Here is a 25684-nt window from a genome sequence, read left to right as displayed (position 1 = left end):
CCTGCCCAGACAATAGAGCAAGACTCTGTCTCAAAAAAAAAGAAAAAAATGTGTATGTATGTATGTATGTATGTATGTATATATGTGTGTGTGTGTATGTATAAACTGACGCTAGGCACAGTGGTTCGCACCTATAATCCTAGTGCTTTGGGAGAAGGTTAGAGGACTGCCTGAGGCCAGGAGTTTGAGACCAGCCTGGGCAATATAGCAAGATCCAGTCTCTATAAAAAATCTAAAAATCAGCTGGGGGTGGTGGTAGTCCCAGCTACTTGGGAGGCTAAGGCAGGAAGATCACATGAGATCAGGAGCTTGAGGCTGCAGTAAGCTATAATTATGCCACTCCACTCCTGCCTGGGTGACAGAATAAAACTCTGTCTAAAAAAAAAAAAACACACACACACAACCTGATTTATATTACTCTTTAGTGTTTAATCCTTCAATGGTTAAAGAATAAAGTCTGATCTTATGATGGCTTAGAAGACCAACAGTTATTTTTTCAGACATATCCCAGGTCCCGAACTAAATTTCTCAACATTTCTTAAAAATATACCATGATCTTTTACACTGTTTAATTTACCTATAATACCTGTCTCCCCCTTTTTGACCTAACTCTTAACTCTTTCAAGTGTCATCTCTATTAATTCTTGCCCAAATCCCCTCAGCAGTTGACTTAGTTTTTTGTCTTTCAGAGGAACTCAATTTTTATTCAGCACTGACTACTTGGCAAGCGTCGTTAAATGCTGTATCTCAATGGATTCTCTTATTATACATAAGACATGTAAGTAGTATTGGTATTATCCTTCTTTTAAAGATAAGAAACATGCTCAGATAGGTCAATCTGCCAAGCCTCCACTATGGTCTTTACCTAGCACTTAACATACTGTATTATCACTTGTTTGCCTTTCTTTATTCTCTATATTGAATTATTAAATGTAAGAATGATTTTATTCATTTTAAAATTGCTAGTACCTTGTAGAAAGATGCTTTAAAAATATGCTCAATAAATGAAGAGAGAGGATAGCTTTGGTAAGGTAAGCAGTGAGGAGAGAAAAGTATCATAAAAGTCAAGGGAAGAAAGAGCTTTCAGAAAGCTCAGCTTTCAGAAGGCCAGTACTATGCTATAGGGAAGATAAATCATTAGAGAAGGACTGAGAATGTGAAGATTTGGTCTTTTGTAACTTTAAGAAAGCAGTTTCTGTAGAGCAATATGGACATAAGCCAACACACAATAGGCGAAGAGTGAGTGGTGACTAGGTGAAGGCCACAGATTATTTAAGGGACATAGAAACAAAGGAAAGTTGAAAGAGGATGACAATTTGAATAGTAAGTACAGTTGAGAGAAAATTCTTGTAGTATCCAAGGCTTAATAATCCTTGCATAAGATGCTGAAAGAAAAATGAAAAAAATCACCAATGAAGAAAGGTGGGGATAGATGAGTCTTGAAAGAAGACAGCTCAAGTTGGTCTGGTATTTATATGATCAACATAAGGTACATCCACATGCTAGAGGAAGAACAAGGTTTAGGGCTAGTCCTTCAAAACATAGGGAAAAACAAGAAATAAGCCTTAGAGGAACGAAACACAATCAACAAGAATCTTTTAAATGGCTGTCTATACACTAAAAAAGTGGCTTTAAAAAAGTCAGCATGCATGTTCAGTTAAGTTTATGGGCTGCATTGTGAATTTCTCCCTGAATGCTCATCAACCTTGAACCTTAAGGAATATTGTCCTAAGAAATCCTCTCATCGGGTTATGTGGGAAAATGTAAGAACTGTAACAAATTTAATGCACACTTATGTTAAAATATTTTTCACTAAAAAGAACTTTTAGAAAAATGGCTTGCTAAATACAATTCATGAATATTGGAGAAAAGTTACTACAAATAATAATACAAATTGTATTTTCCATCTATCCCAATATAATGATAATATATTACCTAAGGAATAATTTCAATAATGTTCTCACAATCTAATGAAAGTGTCGAAATGAAAAAAAGATACCTTAATAATATACTGGAGCACTTTCTCATTCACCACTGCTTTGTGACACGCTGTTTTTTGGTATAAATCCACAACTACTTCTAAAGACCTTTCAGCAAACGGCACATAATTCAAGGCTACCCATTCCGCCTAGAAAGTAATATTTTCACATGCAGTTAAAAATAAACGAGATTAAATTAATCATATTGTTTTCAAAGAGAAAGCATCTTTGTCTTAAAGTTCAGGCCTTAGTTTTAGGTCAGATTATATTACATGCAAAGTTTTCAAAGAGATATGTACTTCATGAAAAAAATAATTTTCAGCCAGGAAAAAATTAAAACTATTTGAAAAAGCACATAGAGCATTCTACCAAGAACCGGGAAAGATGTACTTTATTTGTTGCCAATACGTTAGGACAATTTTAGGAAATTTAACTCACCGGTGCAAATAGTTGGATCTATTGTGATTCCATTGTGTTGCAAGACAAATAGAATGAGAAAAGTTAATACATATTAAAACTACTTTCGGATGATATAAAATTATAATTTTTATATTGAGTGAACAAAATCAGCATGTGCATGCATTCAGAAATTTACTTAAACAAAGTTAAAATTTGCCAACTATGGCTATAAAAATATTTCATGTAAAATCCAACTAAATTTCACACCAGTAGTGTACAACTTCTTATTTAGTACAAGCAGTTTCTTCATCTTGCATGGCAGGTATCTATTTTAAGTAAGATTAGACTTAGGAATTTAGATGCTGTTTTGTATTGGGATGGGGCAACCAAGAAAGAAGTACAAAGGAACTTATATTTCTCAAGAAAGATGTACTGCAGAGTAATATGAAAGGCCAAGCTTTCTGAAGAACCAGTTGGAAGAGGAAAGTCATAAATGAGGAGAAAAAGAACACAGAATTATTTTCCCAAACAATATTTCTGTTCAGCTTAAACTGCTAACAGACATGTGTAAATATATTTGTGAGTGAAAAGTATCCTTTTCTGAGATAATCAAAGTCCATCTTAAGTGAAACTATCTGTATTTATAAGCCATGAAATCTTACAAAGTAAATACAATTTACAGGAAATTACCTGATTATATTTTGCATTTGCAATGTGCTTTGTTTCCAGCTGTCCATACTGTGGAGGTTTACAGGAAAATTCTACAAATGCCAACAACTGGTCAAATATAGCTGGATACATGATCTGCATGTTTTCTGGTCCTACACAAATGGCCTATAAAAGCAAAATAAGAACATTAGAATGCATAATCTGAACTCCAATAAGCTCTTTACTGTATATATATTTAACCAGAGAATCTTAAAACCTGTCTTATTTTATGTATTATACCATCTTTTCTAAGCCCTAAAGGGCACAAACTATTTTAAACTGTTATAGAATAAAGTATAGGCTGAAACTGTTAATCAGCTAAAAAATGAGTTTTAAAGTGTGATTTATTTCTTAACAGAATAGAAAAAGGGCAAAGAAAGAGAAGTCCCAGGCAGTCCTCAGGTTCTACAATCTGATTATTTGTTCAGTAATACAGCCATTAGGCCATTAAGAATGTATCACTGGCCACGATGACACTGACTTCAAATTCTGTGATATCAGTTCATTGAAATGACATCTGATTTCTGCACCATGCCTGGTCTACCAACTTTAACAAATAATCATGTGTGTTGCAGTTGGGAAAATAAGTCATCTATGAAAATTTGTTTCTAAAAGAAATGTGTGGATTAATTTTTAACAGGGCTGTGTATATTTAATGTAAAATGTATCTAAATATATAGATTTGATTTAAAATAAATTAAAATATTTTAATATAAGAAAACATTTTAATAAATAGTAACCAGTTTCTCTAGGTTTCTTACTTCAAATAATCTGATAGGAAGAAAGAATAAAATGCGTATCATGAGACGGCAGATTTTAATTATTTCAAATGTGTTGAAAATACTTAAATTGGGTTTTTTCTAGACACAAATTTTTTCTTTTCATATTTTCTTGTTTAAGTCTTCATTTTTCTCTGAGAAAAATATTTAATAATCTTATTTATGAAGTGTCTAAAATATACTTGTGCTTTATAAGACAAAAAGGATGATCACTTTATGCCTGAGAGGGCAGGTACTCTTAAAATACTAAACCAAAATTCAAACCATTTAACTTTTTTTTTTTTTTTTTTGAGACGGAGTCTCGCTGTGTCACCCAGGCTGGAGTGCAGTGGCCCCATCTCGGCTCACTGCAAGCTCCGCCTCCCGGGTTGACGCCATTCTCCTGCCTCAGCCTCCGAGTAGCTGGGACTACAGGCGCCCGCCACCACGCCCGGCTAGTTTTTTGTATTTTTAGTAGAGACGGGGTTTCACCATGTTAGCCAGGATAGTCTCGATCTCCTGACTTCGTGATCCACCCGCCTCGGCCTCCCAAAGTACTGGGATTACAGGCTTGAGCCACCGCGCCCGGCCTCCATTTAACTTTTTAAAAAAATTTATTAAAAAACAGTATGTACAAAGTTTATTTTATGCACTCCATGGCTTTTAGCTTATCAGATAACATATTAGTTTTATTTTCCCTGAGAGGAGATGTAGCCATTTAGCTCTAATGGAACTTTTAGATAAAACTGCACTGAGATATGAAGTAGATATGCAAGTACTGCCCATACCTAAGTTTGATTGTCCTATGATTATAATGTAAGAAAGTAGTATAAAGACATCTAACACCATGTCTCAGTATTTTTTTTCTCAGAAATAATGAAGAATTTGAATAGTAAAATTTATGCACTCTAAAAATTCTCTTTACTGACTGCTTGTAATGGTTCTACTTTCTTCCTCATTAACCTCTTGCTGGGTCTTAACTCCTAGAAGTAAACACGTAGTAATTACTGTGGAAAAAAGAGACTGAATTACTCTAAGTGAATTATTTTATTTTCAATGACTAACAACAACAAAAAACCACAGGTGGGTACCTGAGAAAACTAAGTATTATAATTTCTTTGTAAGTATCTTAACACAAATTAATGACTTTAACTACGCATTTTGATTTTCAATGGTCCTTTATAATAAGAAAACATACTAATAGTGTTATAGTTGATGTATAGAGCAATTTTCGGACTTTAAAAATGCATAATTTGGAACCTATAATTTTTTAACAACAAACTGCATCTAAGGAGTTTTTATGGGCTTTTCTTCAGTATTCTGAAATCTGAATATCAAAAAAATCTATAGACTAAACCTGATAACAAATTTTAGTCCAAAAGCTAAGAATTGATAAGCAATCTAGATAATATTTTCTATTAGTCCTTGAAAGCTGTCTATTTGAAGACAAGAAAAAATACTGAACACCTAATTTCTTATATTGTTTAAGGTTTCACTTACTAACTCATTTAACAATAATCTTTTCAGTGCCTGGCACGTACTAAGGCCTTTGCTAGAGAACTTGATGATGAAAATAACAGCTAACATTTACTGGATGTTTAACTCATGCCAGGCACTAAGTGCCTTACACATATCCCATTTAACAAGCAAAAAGTTGTAGATTTATTATTTTTACTTTATAGATGAGGAAGCTGAAGTACGGAAAGATTAAGAAACTTGCCCATGCTGCTTAGAAGACAGGGCTTTGTTACACAACTCCAAGGGCATCATTCACATACAATGTGATATTGTCTCCTAGAGTGCAACTCCGGCAGCCCTGGTGATGAATGCAGATACAGTATCCAGCCATCTGACTAAGAAGTTTAGCAATAAATAAGACAGATGCAGTTTCCTGACCTCAGGACTTACAGTACAGCACATACAGAAAGCAGACAATTAAATTCCCAGCTCCTCTACGTATGCTAAAATAACTTGGCAATAAATAAATAAATAAATTAGCACATATAACTAAGTTAGCTTGGCGGGGAACTGGTGATTTGAGAACAAAGAGAAGACTGAGAACTTGAAGTCCTAAACAATATAAAAGCACTGAGGAAGAACAACATAAATGCTCCCCTTTAGAAAGAAAACATGATACCAAAAATCAGTTTTTCTCTTAGGAAAGAAAATAGCTTTCTATCTATAAAATGTTTTGCTGGATAACTATTAGTTTAAGGATAAAGTCCAAAAGCAAGTAAATTTGGCTTGTGCTAAAATTTCCTCGTAACTGTGGAAGAAAATATAAAAACACTCTGATAATAAAATATATGTTTTTCTGTTAGGGGACAGAAACCCATTAAAAATCTTACATTCAAGGTCTACGAAACATCATTTAGGTAATCATACAACATAACAATGGCTAGTGTGAACATTAATAATTTTAAAATAATATAAATGAACAACAATAACCCTTCCTAAGTTTCAGACTGAAGGTATATTTTGTTTTCAAAGCTCTTAAAAGCTCAGAACAAATTACCAGTAGTTGGGATAAATGATTCCACTTTTCCTCTCACTGCTAAAGCAGAGTTTTTAAAAATAAAATTTACACTTTTTTCTGAAAAAAAAAAAAAAAAAAAGTTGTTTCTTGTTTATCCTGTACACATATATAAAAACCTGAATCAAAGATCTGAATGACAGTACCAGATTACGGGTATCTCAAAAGGCCTATGTCTTATTTTCTTTTCTGATAGGATAACTCTTCCATCCCCTGAAGTCTATAAACAACTTATTTGCATGTCCAAGGACAGGGTGGGTAATTACTGACAGGCTACTTTTCTTCCCCATTGAAAATAAAGATGGGTATTTTGAGTTCAATTGTAGAAAACCAATATCCCTACACTGAATTTTTTTTAAATGCCAGAGTCTTTTATTTTTAGTTTCCTCACATTTCCTGCACAACACAACTAGGGTTAAACAGTTCAAGAACTGCTGCTCAGCTAACCTTCTTCCAGAGGTAATTAGGAGGTATCATGGTACAGTAGAAATTCTTACTGTGAAAAATTTTTATCATTCCAGTTGGGTAAGATGCAGTTAATTAGAAATCTAATTTACACTACACAAATGGTTACTTATAACATGTGTGATCAAAATCTAGATTTACTCCAATCTTATTAGAATGTCTTTACTTTGTTGGAATGGCTGGCTACTCAGTTGGCAATTTTTGCTTAGCATTTTGATGACTGTGAATTGTGCTATCAATTTTTCTTGATACTCTAAAAAACACTTTGAATTTGATCTAGTCTTGCTTGCTAATCTGAATTTGCTCTATAATTTTAGATGTTTGTGTGAATAGTTTTTTTTTGCAATAACAAAATACACACAGTAAAAATAAATCTCTTTAAAAACTGTGAGGAAAAATACTTTTCATAAATTTCTTTTTTTAAATATAGGCTTTCAATAATTTCAGAGCTAAATTTAAGCACAGATTTTAAAAAATCCCACTGCTTATCAATTTTCTAATTATAAAAGTACTTTACTAAAACTTTTATTCCAAATATTATATCCTCTTGTGAAGACTTGCATGGACAAACCAAAAATCCTGGTGAAGTGAAACATGAGGATGCAGGCAGCTTCTTTAAGATTCAAAACATACATGAATTACCTTTCAAAATACATCAGAAAACCACAAGTTTTCAAAATACCTAGATCTTGACAATCCTCAGTTTGTCCCAAAGTATACATATAAAACAATCTTGATGATAAAAATTTATCCCTGCAAATATATAGCAAAACAAAAAATTTCAGAGAACTATATGCATTAATACTTAGATAGCCACTAAAATAATATTACCTTTTGGAGAACATCTAAAGCTGTAAGTACAGCTTCCTGTAAACTTGTCAAAACTGCTTCGGTATAAGATGGAAGAATAAAAGGGGATGCATCTGAACTTATTGGGACTGAAATAGCACTGTGCAATATGACTCCCAACTTTTGCAAGTCATCCATGTTGAAACCAGTTTTTATGTGTTGGTAGAGAGCTGGAAATATCTGAATTAAGGCTGTAAGAAAAGGCTGGCTAGGAATAAAGGTTAGTTTATCAAAAGTAATAGGAGGCTTAGTACTTTCAGATCCAATTCTATACCAGGTATTCCACGCAGCCCACCATAGATTCAAATCTTCAAGCTCATCAGTAACAATGGGTGGCTCAGAGCTACTATATCTTCCAAGTCTTTCTCCAATGGAATCTGTTCTTACGAATGGCCTGCTCATGCCCGATATGGGCCCTATAAGAACAGGCACAGGTACATTAACTACAGGCGGTGTCTCAGGCTTATCCGAGTCTCTGACAGGGGACACAATCTGTAAAATTTCCTGGAAGCTTTTCAGAGCAGCCAGAGACACTTCATTGTTTTTGCTGAGTGCTGCTGATTGTATATGGTCAAGAAGAACATCCCAAGCTCTTGAAAAATCTCCTATATTAGGAATAGAAGAAAAACTATTATAAAAGTGACCAAATTTTCTCTTAATATTAGACACTTGAAAGCATATTTGCTTAATTTTTCTGCTTAAAATCCTACAGAACTGAAAAATATATGACTAGGTACTAAGATACTAACAATGGGAATTAAAATTATCACAACCTAGAAATCCGATAAAAAATTTTTCAGATATAGGAACAAAGGGCACCAAGAAGAGGATGACGGATATATCAAATAACGTTTCAATCTTAAAAACAAAACTCAGGTAAGTGATGGGTGCACTAAAATCTCAGACTTCATCACTATACAATTCACCCACGTAACCAATAGCCACTTGTACCCCAAAAGCTACTGAAGTAAAAAAAAATTTTAAACCCCAAAATATGTATGTACTTATACATATTTATACAATTTCCCAGAACTTCTGCCTAAGGAGAACAGAAAAATAATGAGGTTGAAACAAAAGCATTTCAGTAACATCTTCAGTCTATCCATCTACCTTTATTAATTATTAAGTAAGACGTTCTCATTGTTAATCAGAGAATCATTGGAAAAGTTGTAACTTAGGACAGTATAATACATGTTTTTTATTGGTCTAAATATTTAAGATAAACTATGTCGCATTCCATATAAATCTTAACTTTATACTTTAGTTTTCATATTTAAATTATTTTAGAGCTGCAGAATTTTTTTCTTTTTCTTTTTTTTTTTAAGAGATGGTATCGCACTCTGTTACCCAGGCTAGAGCATCATGTGGTATGATCATGGCTCACTGGGCTCAAGTGATTCTCCCATCTCAGCCTCCCAAGTGTGGCTGGGACCACAGGCACATGCCACCATGCCTGGCTAATCTGTTTTTAAATTATTTTTTTGTAGTAATGGGGTCTTGCTATGTTGCCCAGTCTGGTCTTGAACTCCTGGGCTCAAGAGATCCTCCCACCTCAGCTTCCTGAGTAGCTGGGACAACAGATGCTCACTACCACACTTGGCTAATTTTTGTATTTTTTGTAGAGACAGGGTTTCACCATGTTGCCCAGGCTGGGCTCAGGCAATCCTCCTGCCTCAGCCTTCCAAAGGGCTGGGATTACAGCCATGAGCCACCATGTCCAGCCAGATCTTTTTACTACAGCAAACAAGCCTAATGGCTTTGTTAATAACACGGATTATTATCCACATACCTACATTAAAATGATGTAAAAAATTAGGAAAGTTGATATTTTCCAAAGCAGTACAACATAAGTAGGCTATGAAACATGTAAAATAAATAATCAAAGTTTAAGAACTTTCACTTTGGAAAGGTGATAAATGACCAGATTTTTTTAAAAAAGGGATAAACCCCAAATTCCTGAGAAAACAGTTGGTTAACAGAAAAGCTTGAAGTAGGTCTGGTATAACCTGCCTACTCTGGACAAACCGTAACACCTGCCTAGTTATATGCATCTTTCCCCACCATATTCTTTTTATTAAAAATTGAGGGCTGGGCCCAGTGCTTCATGTCTATAATCCTTGCACTTTGGAAGGCCAAGGCGGATGGATCACCTTAGGTCAGGAGTTTGAGATCAGTCTGGCCAACATGATAAAACCTAAATGTCTCTACTAAAAATACAAAAAATTAGCTGGGCATGGTGGTAGGCGCCTATAATCCCAGCTACTCAGAGGCTGAGGCAGGAGAATCACTTGAACCTAGGAGGCGGAGGTTGCAGTGAGCCGAGATCATACCACTGCATTCCAGCTTGGGCAACAAGAGTGAAACTCCGAAACTCTATCTTAAAAAAAAAGAAGTAAAATTTACATACAATAAAAACACAGAATTTTAAGTAAACTGTTTAAAAGAGTTTTGACAACTTACATTTTAAAATGTCAAACAATTAAAACACTTCTACCTGTTGCCATCACAGTTTAAAAGTCTCATGAATCATTACATTTGCCAATCAGAATGGTGACCTAATATCAGATTTAGAATATCCTGTGCCATTTAGGGAGAAAAACTCCGGCAATTTCTCTAAAACATATTTTATGTCAGAGAGGGAGTTCCTTTAAAAGACTAGATGTAATTATATATTGCACATGGTTATGTTAAAAATATAAAACTTATTCTAAAATAACAAATATCATTTCTTAGTCATCAACTTACAAAGAATTATCAAAGTCATTAACTGCCTTATGTCTTCATTTAAAAAAAAATCTAAATCTAGGCTGGGCATGGTGGCTCACACCTGTAATCCCAGCACTTTGGGAGGCCAAAGCGGGCAGATCACCTGGGGTCAGGAGTTTGAGACCAGCCTGACCAACATGAAGAAACCCCATCTCTACTAAAAATACAAAGTTAGCCGGGCATGGTGGCGCATGTCTGTCTGTAATCCCTGCTACTTGGGAGGCTGAGGCAGGAGAATTGCTTGAATCTGGGAGATGGGGGTTGCAGTGAGCTAAGATCGTGCCATTGCACTCCAGCCTGGGCAACAAGAGTGAGACTCCATCAAAAAAAAAAAAAAAAAAAAAAAATCTAAATCTATTAGTTCTTAGCTTTTAAGAGAAATATCATGAAGGTACTAAAAACAATGCTTATTTTGCCAAAACTTAGCAAATGTACAGTGAAAATTTGTGCATTTCACTGTATGTAAATTTTATGTGAAAAAAATCCCAATATTTAAAAATACATATACCAAGCCCTAACATGCAAAATGGATCAGACACTGCAAATTATTTTTGGAAAAAAGGAGAAAAAAGTGCACATAAAGAACAACATATAAAAATGCCTATGGAATGAGTAAATATGCTTGTCCTTTAACACAAAGAAGTTTAAAAAATGCCAAACACAAAATAATAAAATAGATAAAATAATGTGTACAACATGCTCATAACTATGTACAAAAGTATCTCTGTTCACCTTTTTCTACCACCACCAGCATTACCACCAGAACTGAAAGTAGTATAGTCGGCAACCGGGTTTCTCAGTCTTAGTACCATTGACATTTCTGGTTGGATAATTCTTTGTTATAGGAGGCTGCATTGTAAGATGTGCACTGTAAGATGTGTAGCATCAACCCTTGCCTCTACCCTCCCCAGATGACAGTAATGCTCAACCTTCCCCAGTTATGATAACTAAAAATGTCTCCAAAATTGCCAAATGTCCTATGGGAGAAAAATGGGCCCTGTTTGAGAACCACCGATACACACAGCCAACAGTTTCCTAACCAGTCCAACAACATCTTGCCATCCTTCTTTGTTGCCATTCCATTCTACATGCACACTAAGACATGCACTTTGTGATCTTTTTGAAGTGCATATTTGATCATGTTAAATCATGAATTAAAATCTATCAGTTTTTTTCATTGTTCTTAGGATGAAATCCTAACTTTTTTGGGGGGGGGGGGACAGGGTCTCACTCTGTCACCAAGGCTTGAGTGCAGTGGCACAATCTTGGCTAACTGCAGCAACCTCCATATCCCAGGCTCAAGCAAGCCTTGTATCTCAGCCTCCCAAGTAGCTGGGATTGCAGATGTGCACCACCACATTTGGATGATTTTTTATTTTAAAAAAATTTTTGTAGAGATGAGATCTCATTATATTTCTCAGGCTGGTTTCAATCTCCTGGGTTCAAGCTATCCTGTTGCCTCCACCTTCCAAAGTGTTAAGATTATAGGCATGAGCCACCCTGCCCAGTCTCCTAACTTTCTCCTAACACATTCTACATGATCTGGATGATCTGGCCTTTCACTACCTCTCAATCTCTTTGATAATCAAACTCTTTCTTATTCTCTTCATTCTAGACCTTTAAACATGCTAGGGTCCACCATCTCTTTTCCTCAACCTTCTCTTGTCTCTTTTACATTCTCTCATTGACTGTAAGGCTCTCCACACTTCATCTTACTCTTGCCTGATGAACTCCTACCCTTCAGATCTCAGGAAAACTATTGCTTTCTCAGGAATGCCCATCTGGAATTCACTGGCCAGGTCAAATACCTACTGAAGCTCACAATGTACCATTCCTTGTAACATGCCATTGTAGAAATTTTGCCTTTATTTATGTAATTATGGGTACTTCCTCATGCCCATGATAGCAAGAATGATGGGTATTTTGCCTTTCATTGTATCCCCTAGAGGCTAGCCCACAGTAGGTACACATTAAATAATTTCTCAATGAAACAAATGAAAATACACATGCTTACACACACACCACACATAAAGACTACGTTAAGGTAGATTATTCTTAGGTAGTAGCATTGTATATGAACTCTAAAAGAATTGTCTGTATTTTCCAAATTTCTTTTAACATTGATTACTTGTATAACCAGAAAAAAATATATGTATACCTAAAGGTTGCAGCAAATATCTTCTAGTGTTGAAGATCCTTGCTACTCCAGCCAATGTTAACACCCATGTCTCAGCCCATTGCTTCTCAGCTGTGTCCCTTGAATGATGAATGAGAATATTGCCACCTCCAGACTCAATCTTTTCTTTGTCTGCAGTGGTAGAGGACTCTCGAACTCTGTCCAGTAGATGAAAGAGTACCTAAATATTTATAAAAATGTCATTTAAAATGCATTGATAATATAGCTTAAGTAATAGCATAATGGCAACAGCATAAGAATCTACAAAGTGTTACAAAAAATATACCTGAAAGTCTTATCAATCCCTATATATTGGAGGAAACTGACCAATAAAGGTAATTACACATTCTTTTTTTTTGTTTTTGTTTTTGTTTTAGATGGAGTCTCACTCTATCACCCAGGCTAGAGTGCACAGGCACAAGCTCACCTCACTGCAACCTCTGCCTCCCAAGTTCAAGCGAATCTCCTGCCTCAGACTCCTGAGTAGCTGGGATTACAGGTGTCTGCCACCACACCAGCTAATTTTTGTATTTTTAGTAGAGATGGGGTTTCATCATGTTGGCCAGGCTGGTCTTGAACTCCTGACCTGAGGTGATCTGCCCGCCTCGGCCTCCCAAAGTGCTGGGATTACAGGCGTGGGCCACTGTGCCTGGCCATAATTATATATTCTTAAGTTTATCATGGAATATAAAAAAATAAGGCTGCACACAATGGCTCACATCTGTAATCCTGGCACTTTGGGAGGCCAAGGTGGGCAGATTGCTTGAGCCTAGGAGTTCAAGACCAGCCTGGGCAACATGGCGAAATCCAGTCCCTACAAAAAAAACCCCCCAAATTAGCCAAATGTGGTGGTATACATCTGTAGTCCCAGCTACTTGGGAGGCTGAGGTGGGAGGATCACCTGAGTCCCCGGGAGAGGTTGAGGCTGCAGTGAGCGTGATCATGCCACTGCACTCCATCCTAGGCAACAGAGTGAGATACTGCCTTAAATAAAAAATAAAATTAAATTAACTGGATAAAATATAAGACTTGTTGAGGTATCAATGGAGGATCTATGGGGTAATGTATAAAAAAAGAACAAAGCCGGCCGGGCGCGGTGGCTCACGTCTGTAATCCTAGCACTTTGGGAGGCTGAGGTGGGCGGATCACAAGGTCAGGAGATCGAGATCATCCTGGCTAACACAGTGAAACCCCGTCTCTACCAAAAATACAAAAAAAAAAAAAATAGCCAGGCGTGGTGGTGGGCATCTGTAGTCCCAGTTACTTGGGAGGCTGAGGCAGGAGAATGGCGTGAACCTGGGAGGCGGAGCTTGCAGTGAGCGGAGATCCACAACACTGCACTCCAGCCTGGGTGACAGAGCGAGACTCCCTCTCAAAACAAAAAAACAAACAAACAAAACAAAAAAAACCAAAGCTAAAGGGAGGGGTCCAGGACAAAAGTAGAATTACTGGAGACAGTTCACGCCTGTAATCCCAGTGCTTTGGAAGGCCATAAAGTCGGAGGATTGCTTGAAGACTGGGGTTTGAGAACAGCCGGGGCAATATGGTGAGACTGTCTCTACAAAAAAAATTTTAAAAATTAGCTGGGCTTGGTAGTGTGAGCCTATAATCCCAGCTACTCAAGAGGCCGAGGTGGGAGGATCAATTGAGCCTGGCAGGTCAAGGCTGTAGTGTGCTACGATCAGGCCACTGCACTCAAGCCTGCGTGACAGAGAAAGACCCTATCTTTCACTCACAAAAAAAGACCAACTGTAGCCTATGAATAATTTCTGTGTTTCTCAAAGTGGTCTCTGAACTAACCAGCAGCATCAAGCTTCACCCAGGAACTTGACAGAAATACAAATTCTCAGGCCTCACTCCAGGTCAAAATAATCAGAAATCCAAGTTGGGGGAGGGCTGACAATAGTGGCTCAACAATCTGTGCTTTAACAAGTCTTCAAGGTGATTCTGTTACACTCTAATGTTTAAGAGACTGAAGTAGAAATCAGTTACAGAAAATGAAACAATGCAAGGGGTGTGAGAAAAAAATCATTAAGAATTAGGCAGTAAGAAGATAAAAAATGAAGTTGCTTGAAAGGAAAATTAGAAAAGTATTAGATTAAAAACAAACTGTATGGGAGAATTAAGCATGTTTTCGATCTGAGGAGGAACTATGGGATGGAAATGAAATAGAAGACAGAAGGAAAGAGGGTTTTTTACTACAATATATATAATATTTATCACTTTAAAAAAAATAAAAATTAAGTGAAAAAAGAAAACAGGGCTTTGGATTATTTTATTTGGGAACACAGAGTGTTATTATTATAATATATTTTTTTGAGACAGTCTTACTGTGTCACGCAGGCTGGAGTGCAGTGACATGATCTTGGCTCACTACAACCTCCACCTCCCAGGTGCAAGAGATTCTCGTACATCAGCTTCCCGAGTAGCTGGGATTACAGGTGTGCACCACCACACCCAGCTATTTTTTCTTACAATTTTTAGTAGAGATGGGGTCTCACCATATTGGCCAGGTTGGTCTCGAACCCCTGACCTCAGGTGATCCTGCTGCCTCGGCCTCCTAAAATGTTGGGATTACAGGCGTAAGCCAGCATGTCCAGTCCATTAATTTTTTAAGAAGACATTCTGGGGTCTATTAATTTGAAAAACTCACAAAAGCACATGAAAGGATTATAAACAGAATTTTATTATAATGGAACAGATGGAACAAAAAAGAAGAGACTTTCAGCAAACAGGGAATGATCACTAATAAACTGCTGATTTTATTAGAAAGTTTCAAAAGAAGAAAAAAATGAAATTGTAATTTAATGAATAAACATTACATGTACAATATACCACTTGGAGGTTACTTTTGTTTGGAAAACAAGTAAACTTCATTACTATTGATATTCATCTGTTGATAAAATTCTCTTTTGATTATATTTAAATTACATATTTATAAGTAGACCTCAAAAGTAAAACAAACAAAAACCTCAAAAGCTTTCCATTCTATTGTAAGGGACTGATTACCCTTTGTTGTTTAGTAACTCCTGGTTTTTACAATTTGGGAAAACAGGGGGAAAAAAGAGAAAGATAAAGGCAGAAATCACGAAAGTGATAATAAGAGATGAAGACAGAAACAGAGATAAGGCTGTTAATATTTAATTTGCTCTGTGTGAGGTACAATTTACAGTATGACACAGTTATTATTTCCTGTTTTGTCAAATACACAAATACATGGAAATTCTTTAAAAATTAAAAGAAATAAGTTTAACTGAAAAAGTATTAATATATAAGCATGTTTCATTAAAAGCTGATAGTCCAATCTATTTTACAATACCTTCCAGATAACAGTGTGCCAGGTTGAATGCTGTAATAAAGTTCCATGTGCACCAATTGTAGAAAACAGAGTTTGCCCTGCACTCTTCCTGACAGCAGGACGGGGATCCACACATAGCTCACCCAATTTTGCATAAAGACATAACCACAAGCAATCAAATGGCGGTGCAGGGTGGAACGGCCGATTTAAAACCACTCCTTTCTCTTCTGCCTGCTTTTGCTGTGCTGCCTCTTCCTTATTTAATTCTTTTTCAATAGTTTCCCCTCTTTGGAAAAAATAATCTGAAATATTCCACTAAAAAGCAAAGTGGGAAAATATTAGTTCATTCAAGGTTTTGTTTTAAACACATAAATATGCAACATGTGGCTGTTTTTACCTTTCAGAGTAAAGCTTTACAAACATTACTTCAAATGTCTCTTTCCTAGTAGAACAGGTTCAATGAAAACATCTCATCCTCTGTCAGTGTCTCGACATTATTTTAGGAGAAAGTGGGAAAACAATCTTTTGCTAACTTTTTTTTTAACTTTTTTATTATAAAAAATGTCAAGAACATACAAAAAACCAAGAATAGTATAATGAATTTAAACATATTGATATATCTACCACCTAAATATAACAGCTGTTAACTATAAAAAATATAACTACAATATCATTATCACACCCTAACAATGTTAACAATTCCTTAATATTGTTTAATAAGTTTGTAATTTCATAAAAGAGCAATCACTGTTACTAAACATACCTTATAATTCATTGTCAACCACAGTACAAATTAATGATAATTATGCCAATGGTTAAAATACAGGGAATCCAGTACTGTGAACATCAATGTAAAACAAAGGAGATGCTATCCAGCAGTAATTTAAGCAATGCTGAACTAGTCATCCACTTACAATTATATATGCAACATGCTTACATTTTTCCCCATGTAAAAATGGGAAAAATAATAGTAATAGTAAAATACAGTTGTTCCTTGGTATCCAAGGGGGACTGGTTTCAGGACCTCCCACCTCATACCCAAATCCACAAATCCTCAAGTCCATTAAATAAAATGGTGTAGTATTTGCATATAACTTACACACACCCTCCCATATAGTTTGAATAATACTAGATAACTTTTAATACCTAACACAAGGTAAATGCTATGTAACTAGTTGTTATACTGTACTGTTTAGGTAATATTGACAAGAAAGCCTATACATGTTCAGTACAGACACAACTATCCTGTTTAAAAAAAAAAAATTCTATTTATAGTTGGCTGAATCTACAGATGCAGAAGCCACAAATATTGTGAGCTGAATGTAGGAAGAGCTGAATGCAGTAACTTATCTAGCTTGTGAGGAAAATTTAAAGTTCAAATTTATAAAACTTCTGAATTTTAATACACATTTAAAAGATTCTAAATAATTGCCTTTAAATATATGTTGAAAACAATTCTGTGCATGTTTATTTCATGTAATGTTAACAATTCTCTAAGATTTCATTACAGGGATATCTTGTATTATTGCACTTCTCTTTGTTGTGCTTCACAGATAATTGCAATTTTTATAAATTGAAGATTTGTGGCAACCCTGCATTGAACAAGTCTGTTGGTACCACTTTTTCCAGCAGCATGTGATCACCGTGTCTCTGTGTCACATTTTACTAATACTTGTATTATTTCAAACTTTTAAATTATTACTCTGTCTGTTATGGTGATCTATGATCCCTGATCTTTGATGTGACAATTGTAACTATTTTGGGGCACATGAGCCGCACCTATGTAAGATGGCAAACTTAACGTGAGTTTTCTGACTCTATCCTCGTCAGGTTGTTTCCTCATCTTTTTACTTCTTCTCAAGCCTCCCTATTTCTTGGGATACAACAACAGTGAAATTAGGCCAATTAATAACCCTACAATGACCTGTAAGTGTTCAAGGAAAAGGAAGAGTCGCATTTCTCTCACTTTCAATCAAAAACTATAAATAATTAAGCTTAGTGAGGAAGGCACGTTGAAAACCAAGACAGGCCAAAAGCTAGGCCTCTTGTGCCAGTAAGCCAAGTTGTGAATGCACAGGATAAGTTCTTGAAGGAAACGAAAAGTGCTACTCCAAAGAGCAAACAAATGAAAAGTACATCATGGCAGGTGCCTGTAATCCCAGCTACATGGGAGGCTGAGGCAGGAGAATCGCTTGAACCCGGGAGGCAGAGGTTGCAGTGAGCCGAGATCACGCCATTGCACTTCAGCCTGGGCAACAAGAGCAAGACTCTGTCTCAGAAAAAAAAAAAAAAAAAGAGAGAAAGAAGAAAGTACACAAGCCTTATTGATGATATCAAGAAAGTTTTAGCTGTCTGGATAGGTCAAATCAGCTACAAGATTCCCTTAAGCCAAAGCCTAATCTAGAGCAAGGCCCTAACTCTCCTCAATTCTATAAAGGCTGAGCAAGGTGAGGAAGCTGCAGAAGAAAAGTCTGAAGCTAGCAGGGGCTAGTTCATGAGGTTTAAGAAAAGACGTTATCACCATAACCTACAAGTACAAGGTGAAGCAGCAAGTGCTGATGTAGAAGCTGTAGCAAGTTATCTAGATCTAGCTAAGATCACTGATGAAGGTGGCTACACTGACCAACAGATTTTCAATATAGACAAAACAGCCTTTTTATTTTTATTTTTATTTTTTACAGAGACAAGGTCTGGGTCTGTCGCCAAGGCTGGAGTGCAGTGGTGTGTTCATAGCTCACTGCAGTTTCCAATCACTGGGCTCCAGCGATCCTCCTATCCCAGCCTCCCATGTAGCTGAGACTACAGATATGCACCACCACACACAGCTAATTTTTAGTAGAGACGGAGGTCTCATTTTATTGCCCTGGCTGGTCTCAAACTCCTGGCCTCAGCAATCCTCCCACCTCAGCCTCCCAAAGTGCTGGGATTACAGACATCAGCTACCCTGCCCAGCCTGAAACAGCCTTCTACTTGAAGACGTCATGTAGGACTTTCATGGCTAAAGATAAAATAGTCAATGCTTGGCTTCAAGGCTTCAAAGTACAAGTTGATTTTCTTGTCAGAGGCTAAGGTAATTGGTTCACATAAAAGTCAACTGAAGATTTCCCTTGTGTGTACTATTGTTTACTAAACCCTTTCATGACAAACCCTGTAAAATCCAAACTTCAGCTCAATGTATGAAAATTATTTCAAACATTTTGTTATTAATATTTAAGTGATGTTATTTAATCCTTCACACAGACGTAAGTTTGAAATTTAAAAGCCATATAAACAATTCACAAAGAGCTAAAAGTATATTTGCTTAGCATTCGCTCTCAACTGAATAACAATGATTTCTAAATTATATTATATTCTAAGGACAATGATACTTACCAATAAACCTATTGAAGTTAAACTAATATTGAGTTCTTGGTTATGGAGACCAAAGCTACCTGCAACATCTACAACTATTTGCAGGCAAGTACAAGGCATTGTTGGTAGAAAATCTGTCACAACCAACTGAAGACACTGGAATGCAGTTCGTATCAAGGATTCTCTGAAAGCGAAATGTATACAGATGCACTTATTTTATTTATTTATTTATTTTTGAGACAGGGTCTCACTCTGTCACTCAGGTTGGAGTCCAGGGGTGCGATCATGCCTCACTCTCAACCTCCCCGGATCACGTGATCCTCCCACCTCAGCTTCCCCAGTAGCTGGGACTACAGGTGCACACCCCATGCCTCTTTTTTTTTTTTTGGTGGAGACAGGGTCCCACTATGTTGCCTTGGCTGGTCTCAATTTCCTGGGATCAAGAGATCCTCCTGCCTTAGCCTCCCAAAGTGCTACAATTATAGGCACGAGCTACCACACCCAGTCTTACTTATGCATTTAAAAGAAATGTGTAAAAATACATATCTTACAATAATTTGAAGTACAATTTTATTTTAGAATTTAAACAAGAAACTCCTAATATCGATCATAAAGTATTTTAACATTTACATAAATGTAAAAAAGATATGCTTACTTAAACAAATTAACAAAAACAAAGAAAGAAGTTTACAGGCAATAAGAAATAAAAACAAATTAAAAAATAAAGTATTAATATCATATTACTTCTATTTGTATTTCATAGCAACTAACCAAAGAAAACTTAGACAATAAATGAGAATGGGAAGTTAGTTACAGTTATTTTTCTCCTCACTGTATCCCTGATATCTTGTACAGTGCCCAGTACATGTAAATACACACAATTTACTGAAAAAGAGTTCCTCATTCTTTTATATCCATACTACATCTTATTTAAATATTCAAAGAAATATAAAAATCCACATCCAGTCTGTGAGAAAAGAGTAAATTTTGAATTTCAAATAAATATAATAAGAAGTATTTCATTTTGGAGAAAAATCCTGGTGGCAAATAATAATAATAATAAAATGATAAGTAAAATTGCTAATACTCTGAGCGTTTAGTATGTCACATACTTTCTAAGTGTTTTATACCCATTAATTCATTATATCATTACTACAACACAACACATTACAGGTTGGGAGAAGACACTTAAGCTTGATTTAAGCTGATCTCTTTTCAATTTAATCATCTCAGTATTTTGTAGTATTTAAAGAATTTTATTACTATAAAATTAACGTTCCGTAATATTCTCAAGCATCTTGGTCATCTGTAACTTCTGAACTAGTCATCAAAACAAGACATTGTGTTACTGTAGAATTACAGAAAAAATCTATCCAATGTCTGTCTGCTGAATCCCTCCACTGCAATCTCCTGCCCCAAAAGTTAAACAATCCATATGTCCCCTCCAAATTTGCTCTTCCTTGTGTATTCCCTATTTAGTTAATGATACTACCATTCCCCACTAAACTGCCTAAGTCAGAAATCTAGAAGTCATTCCTGATTGCTATTTTCCCCTATGCCCCTCTACAGTCAATCCGTTAAGAAGCTCAAATCCATCTCTTTTTTCTAGTGAGCACTTGTAGGCATTCTCATTTCCCACCTTCCCTTCCATTCTACTGTCACAGTGGTATCTATCAAATTCATGTGATTATGTCATTCCTCTATTTAAAATCCCAAAATGTCTCCCAAATGTATTCTGGATAAATTCAAATCATTGATATAAGTATATAAGATCTCCTTCATAATTTTGGCTCTGTCCTCCTCCTGCTGAAGGTTTCTTCTTTTGTGGCATAACAAACTACAGTCACGTATTGCTTACTGACAAGGATATGTTCTGAGAAATGTGTCATTAGGCGATTCTGTCACTGTATGAACATCACAGAGTGTACTGACACAAACCTAGATGATACAACCTACTACACACCTGGGCTATATAGTACAGCTTATTGCTCCTGGGCTACAAACCTGTACAGCTTGCTACTGTCCTGAATACTGTAAGCAACTGTAACACAATATAAGTATTTATGTACTGAAACATATCTAAACATAGAAAAGGTACAGTAAAAACAGAGTATTAAAATCTTATGGGACCTCCATCATATATGTGGTCTGTTGTTAACTGAAATGTTAGGCAGTATATAACTATACTTTCTCACTAGGATTCTGTGTCTAGGGCGGAAGCTATTTACCTGTGTAATCAGAATAACTGTCACGCATAGTATCTGAAATACACTACGTATAGAATAAATGTTTAATAAATTTAAAAGTAATGAAAAAGTTACTTTAAAGCAATTTCTGACTGCCTAATATACATAGGGAGGTCAAGCCCTAAATGCTATTTCACATCTTATCAAATAATTTATTTATTTTAAGAAAACACAACAACTCAATCTTTAGATGTGTTATAAAATTTGTTAGATTGTTTCATGTATAAGTAAGAATCTTGTATTCTTGCATGAATGTCAAATAAAGAGCAATTTTTTCCATCTTTCCAAACCAAAGGTGATCCCTAAAAATTGCCTGTAGCCACTTAGGGGTAGAGTTAAGAAAAACTATTATAGAGCTTAGCTTTAAGCAGGAAGCGCATACATGAAAAAAAATAACCATTATTTGAAGATTTTAGGATGGAGTCCTTTTCCACCTCTATCACTTTTTGATGTTAATTTTTATTTATATTTTATTTTTCATACATATTTTTTCTTAAATAATTTTAAATACTTACCCTTGATCATTTCTGATTGCTCCCATGACTCCAAGCACTAATGGCCATCCAGGCCCAAGACTGTCTCCCTGACTCTGCAGAATCTGCAACACACATTCTAACTGCTTGAGTCGAATATCTGGATGATTAATATTGGACATCTCCTTTAACGGGTTCAATAAAAGCAACTGCAGCCTCTGAAAAGGGGGCAAGAAACTAATTAGGAAGAGAAGTCCAAAAAGACAAGAAGGCTTTGCTGTTGCTTTTTAAGTTTAAATTCATCTCCATTCAGACTACTATGGGAAATAGAAATTTTTATGTTTTATTCATTTTTTTTTGAAATGGAGTCTCGTTCTGTCACCCAGGAGGCTGGAGCGCAGTGGCGCAATCTTGGCTCACTGCAACTTCAGCCTCCTTGGTTCAAGTGATCCTCCTGTGTCAGCCTCCTGAGTAGCTGGGATTACAGGCACGCACCACCATGCCCAGCTAATTTTTGTATTTTTAGTAGAGACAGGGTTTCACCATGTTGGCCAGCCTGGTCTTGAACTCCTGACCTCAGGTGATCTACACACCTTGGCCTCCCAAGGTGCTGGGATTAACAGGTGTGAGCCACCATGCCCGTTTGGAATTTTTCTACTAAAATAAACATCAAATATCATTTATCTAACAGTAATTATTAAAGGCAAATCTATATTTTCAAATAAGAGAAAAAATCAACTTTCAAGAAGTTAGATTTTAGGTAAATGGGAAGTTATCTTACTTTAAAAGATACTAATTATAGACCCCATAAATAATAGAAATAAATGTCACTAAAGGAAATATATCTCCATCTATATTTGGAGAGAGGGAATCAATTCCCAATTTCTAAAATGACCTTTCATTTACTTTATTAATGTATATCATATGTATTTAAATGTAAAATTCTCAAGTGTGATGTAGTAATAGAAGCTATAATACTTATAAAAAATGAATAAATATAGCAGGAATGAACAAAGATGACATAAAACCACGAAATTTGTTAGTTAAAAAAAGCCCTCTGTCTATCCCTTTCAGCATCTGAAAACCATTCATTCTTAACTTTCTTCTCTCTAGGGGATTCTTTTATTTGGTTCATTCACTGAATAAACATTTCTAATCTTTCACTGTGTACTAGGTATTAAGCTGGACGTTGAGGATATCAAAATAAATGGAAAAGGGTGTTATTTTTTCAAAAGAAATTCAAATTGTTGCAGAAGAACATATGAAATAATATCTTTTCTGTCTTGTTCATCATCTTATTCCAGGAGGTATATTCAATAATTATGTGTTAGCTCAATTTCTGGAATACAATTACAATACAATAAGATGATGAGGGCAATTGGAATGGTTATTAAATGCCTCATTCTGTGCTTGCTTTGGTAGTACATATACTAAAATTGAAATGATACAGAGATTAGCACAGACCCCGTGCAAGGATGACATGCAAATTTGTGATGTACTCCATATTTTTATTTAAAAAGTTAAAAAATAAATAAATACCTCATTCCTACTCAGTCCTGAAACAATAAAACTTTGGTAGACTTTTTAAAAAGTGGGTACAAATAATAAAGAGAGTCAGGACAAAGAATTCATGATAAAAGTAAACTGTGGAAGTAAAAAATAATTTAAAATTATTTTAAAATAAAAATCTATTTCATTGTGCTTGTTTCCTCTGCCACTTATTTTCTCTCTATGTAAGGGTAGGGAGAAGAAAAAAAAAATCCAGAGACAGGTAAAGACCAAAGCAAAAGAGGCTCCAAAACAACACTTTAGCACTGCATGGAGAGGAAAACTTATGACTGTGAGACCAATTCCAGGTAATTTAATTTAGTTTAGTGTCATTCACAAGATGTTTAAAATTTTTTATGAAAACAGCCCTAAAAATCTCTTATCTTTTGTAAAAGTTTCAGGGTCCACAAATAAAATAGAATATTAAGTTAAAAACCCTACTCTTAGAATATGATCTACTTGATAAATTAAGAAAAAAATCACATGTGGAAGAGGATAATTTTATATTGAGTATTCTTTTTAAAAAGTAAGGTTTTTATTACCTGGTTTTGTGAGAGTGGAGGATCATGGTTAAATGTTAATCCTGCTTTAATAAGGGAAGTTAAAGCTTCTGCTCCCCATTCTCTCATTCGAGAGTTTGGATGCTGGCAGACCTGAAGGTATATAAAATTAAGTTTAATTTGTATACTTAAGCTATGAATCACACATCAATTTTATATTTTAAAAGTTATATCAAATGTTCAATAAGAGTTGGAAGAAAAATTACACCCAAAATGTAAGTTAGCTTACCTTCTGAATAAGGGCAAGAGCAAGCAATAGAGAGACAGAAGAAAAAAGATGAAACTAAAACAATTCACAGAAAAGAAAGGATTTCATAGCAGTAAATTATATATCAGGGTAAACAAAAGAAGCAAGCTAATACCAAGGTTCTTAATTAAGTTTACCCTCATTAATCAAATAATATGTCACAGAGTTGCCCTTTGATGAGACCATCCATTAAAGAAGTCATCTGCATATAGCCTTTAATCATTCATAAAAGTAATTCCAATAAAATGGGGGGAAAGCTCATGTACATCTGTTTTTCTTATTTATTATTATTATTTTTGAGACACGGTCTCTCACTTTGTTACCCAGCCTAGAACGCAGTGGCGCAATCACAGCTCACTGCGGCATCAACTTTCTGGGTTCAAGGAATTCTCTCCATTCAGCCTCCCAAGTAGTTAGAACCATAAGCATATACCACCAAGCCCAGATAAGTTTTTAAATTTTTTGTAGAAATAGTGTCTCCCTGTGTTGCCCAGGCCAGTCTTGAACTCCTGGGCTTAAGCAATCCTCCCACCTCAGCCTCCCAAAGTGCTGGGATTATAGGTGTGAGCTACTGCAGCCAGCCTGTTTTTCTTACTAAGAATAATATCTTTCCTAGGTTTCGAAATAACACAAAAGAACTATGGTAACCTAAACCTAAACTGTACGTAAACACATGTACTGGCAGAAGTAGCTTGTTTTTAAGCAGGAACTATTTATTAAGAATTACCTCAGTCTGAATGTAAGACAATGTAAATCCAGGTAAAATTCTCCAGGACTATCTATAGTTAGTGTTAACAAACAGGTTTTTCCCTTCGCAGAAAGCTCTCTCATAATCAAGGCTAGGCGCATTGGCTCATGCCTGTAATCCAAGCACTTTGGGAGACCAAGGCGGGTGGATCACCTGAGGTCAGGAGTTCCAAGACCAGCCTGGCTAATATGGTTAAATCCTGTCTCTACCGAAAATACAAAAATAAGCCAGGTGTGGTGGTGCGTGCCTGTAATCCCAGCTACTCGGGAGGCTGAGGCAGGAGAATTGCTTGAACCTGGGAGGCAGAGGTTGCAGTGAGATCTCACCACTGCACTCCAGCCTGGGTGATGGAGTTAGACTCCATGCCAAAAAGGAAAAAAAAAAAAAAAAAAGCTATCTCATGATGATAGCAAAGGCTATAAATGAGTGCTGTTTACTATTAACTGTATGCCTCAACTGCCTTGAAGTTTCAGAACTACCTGAAACTGAGGTGGATCAAGAGACTGTATAATAAAAGAAAGGGGTCTCAAGCTAACAGCTGATTTCACAGATATTTCTCACTTTAAAATGTCACCATTTT

At 35.7% G+C, this 25684-nt stretch overlaps 1 protein-coding gene and 1 non-coding gene across 3 annotated transcripts in view; one reads left to right on the top strand and one right to left on the bottom strand.

The window, feature by feature from the left end:
- The window catches only part of MON2 (MON2 homolog, regulator of endosome-to-Golgi trafficking), a 128541-nt gene that overhangs the window by 25971 nt on the left and 76886 nt on the right, over positions 1–25684 (bottom strand). Inside the window, exons 21-29 of one of the 2 annotated variants that reach the window (XM_015152194.3) lie at positions 24092–24202; positions 22044–22219; positions 19304–19466; positions 15953–16246; positions 12616–12814; positions 7674–8296; positions 3069–3212; positions 2418–2435; positions 2000–2128 (exon numbers count right to left, since the gene is read on the bottom strand). In XM_015152194.3, the coding sequence (XP_015007680.2) occupies positions 2000–2128; positions 2418–2435; positions 3069–3212; positions 7674–8296; positions 12616–12814; positions 15953–16246; positions 19304–19466; positions 22044–22219; positions 24092–24202 (1857 nt within the window). The remainder of the gene's footprint in view (positions 1–1999; positions 2129–2417; positions 2436–3068; positions 3213–7673; positions 8297–12615; positions 12815–15952; positions 16247–19303; positions 19467–22043; positions 22220–24091; positions 24203–25684) is intronic. The other variant, XM_015152196.3, reaches the window with a different exon arrangement.
- LOC114671122 (U6 spliceosomal RNA) lies at positions 23408–23511 on the top strand. The gene has a single exon (XR_003721018.2). It is a non-coding gene; the product is annotated as a U6 spliceosomal RNA (small nuclear RNA).

This window comes from Macaca mulatta, chromosome 11 (assembly GCF_049350105.2).
Source record: "Macaca mulatta isolate MMU2019108-1 chromosome 11, T2T-MMU8v2.0, whole genome shotgun sequence".
Taxonomy (NCBI): Eukaryota; Metazoa; Chordata; class Mammalia; order Primates; family Cercopithecidae; genus Macaca; species Macaca mulatta.
The sequence above is the reverse complement of the archived record's forward strand: the minus strand, read 5'-3'. Positions and strand labels throughout refer to the sequence as shown.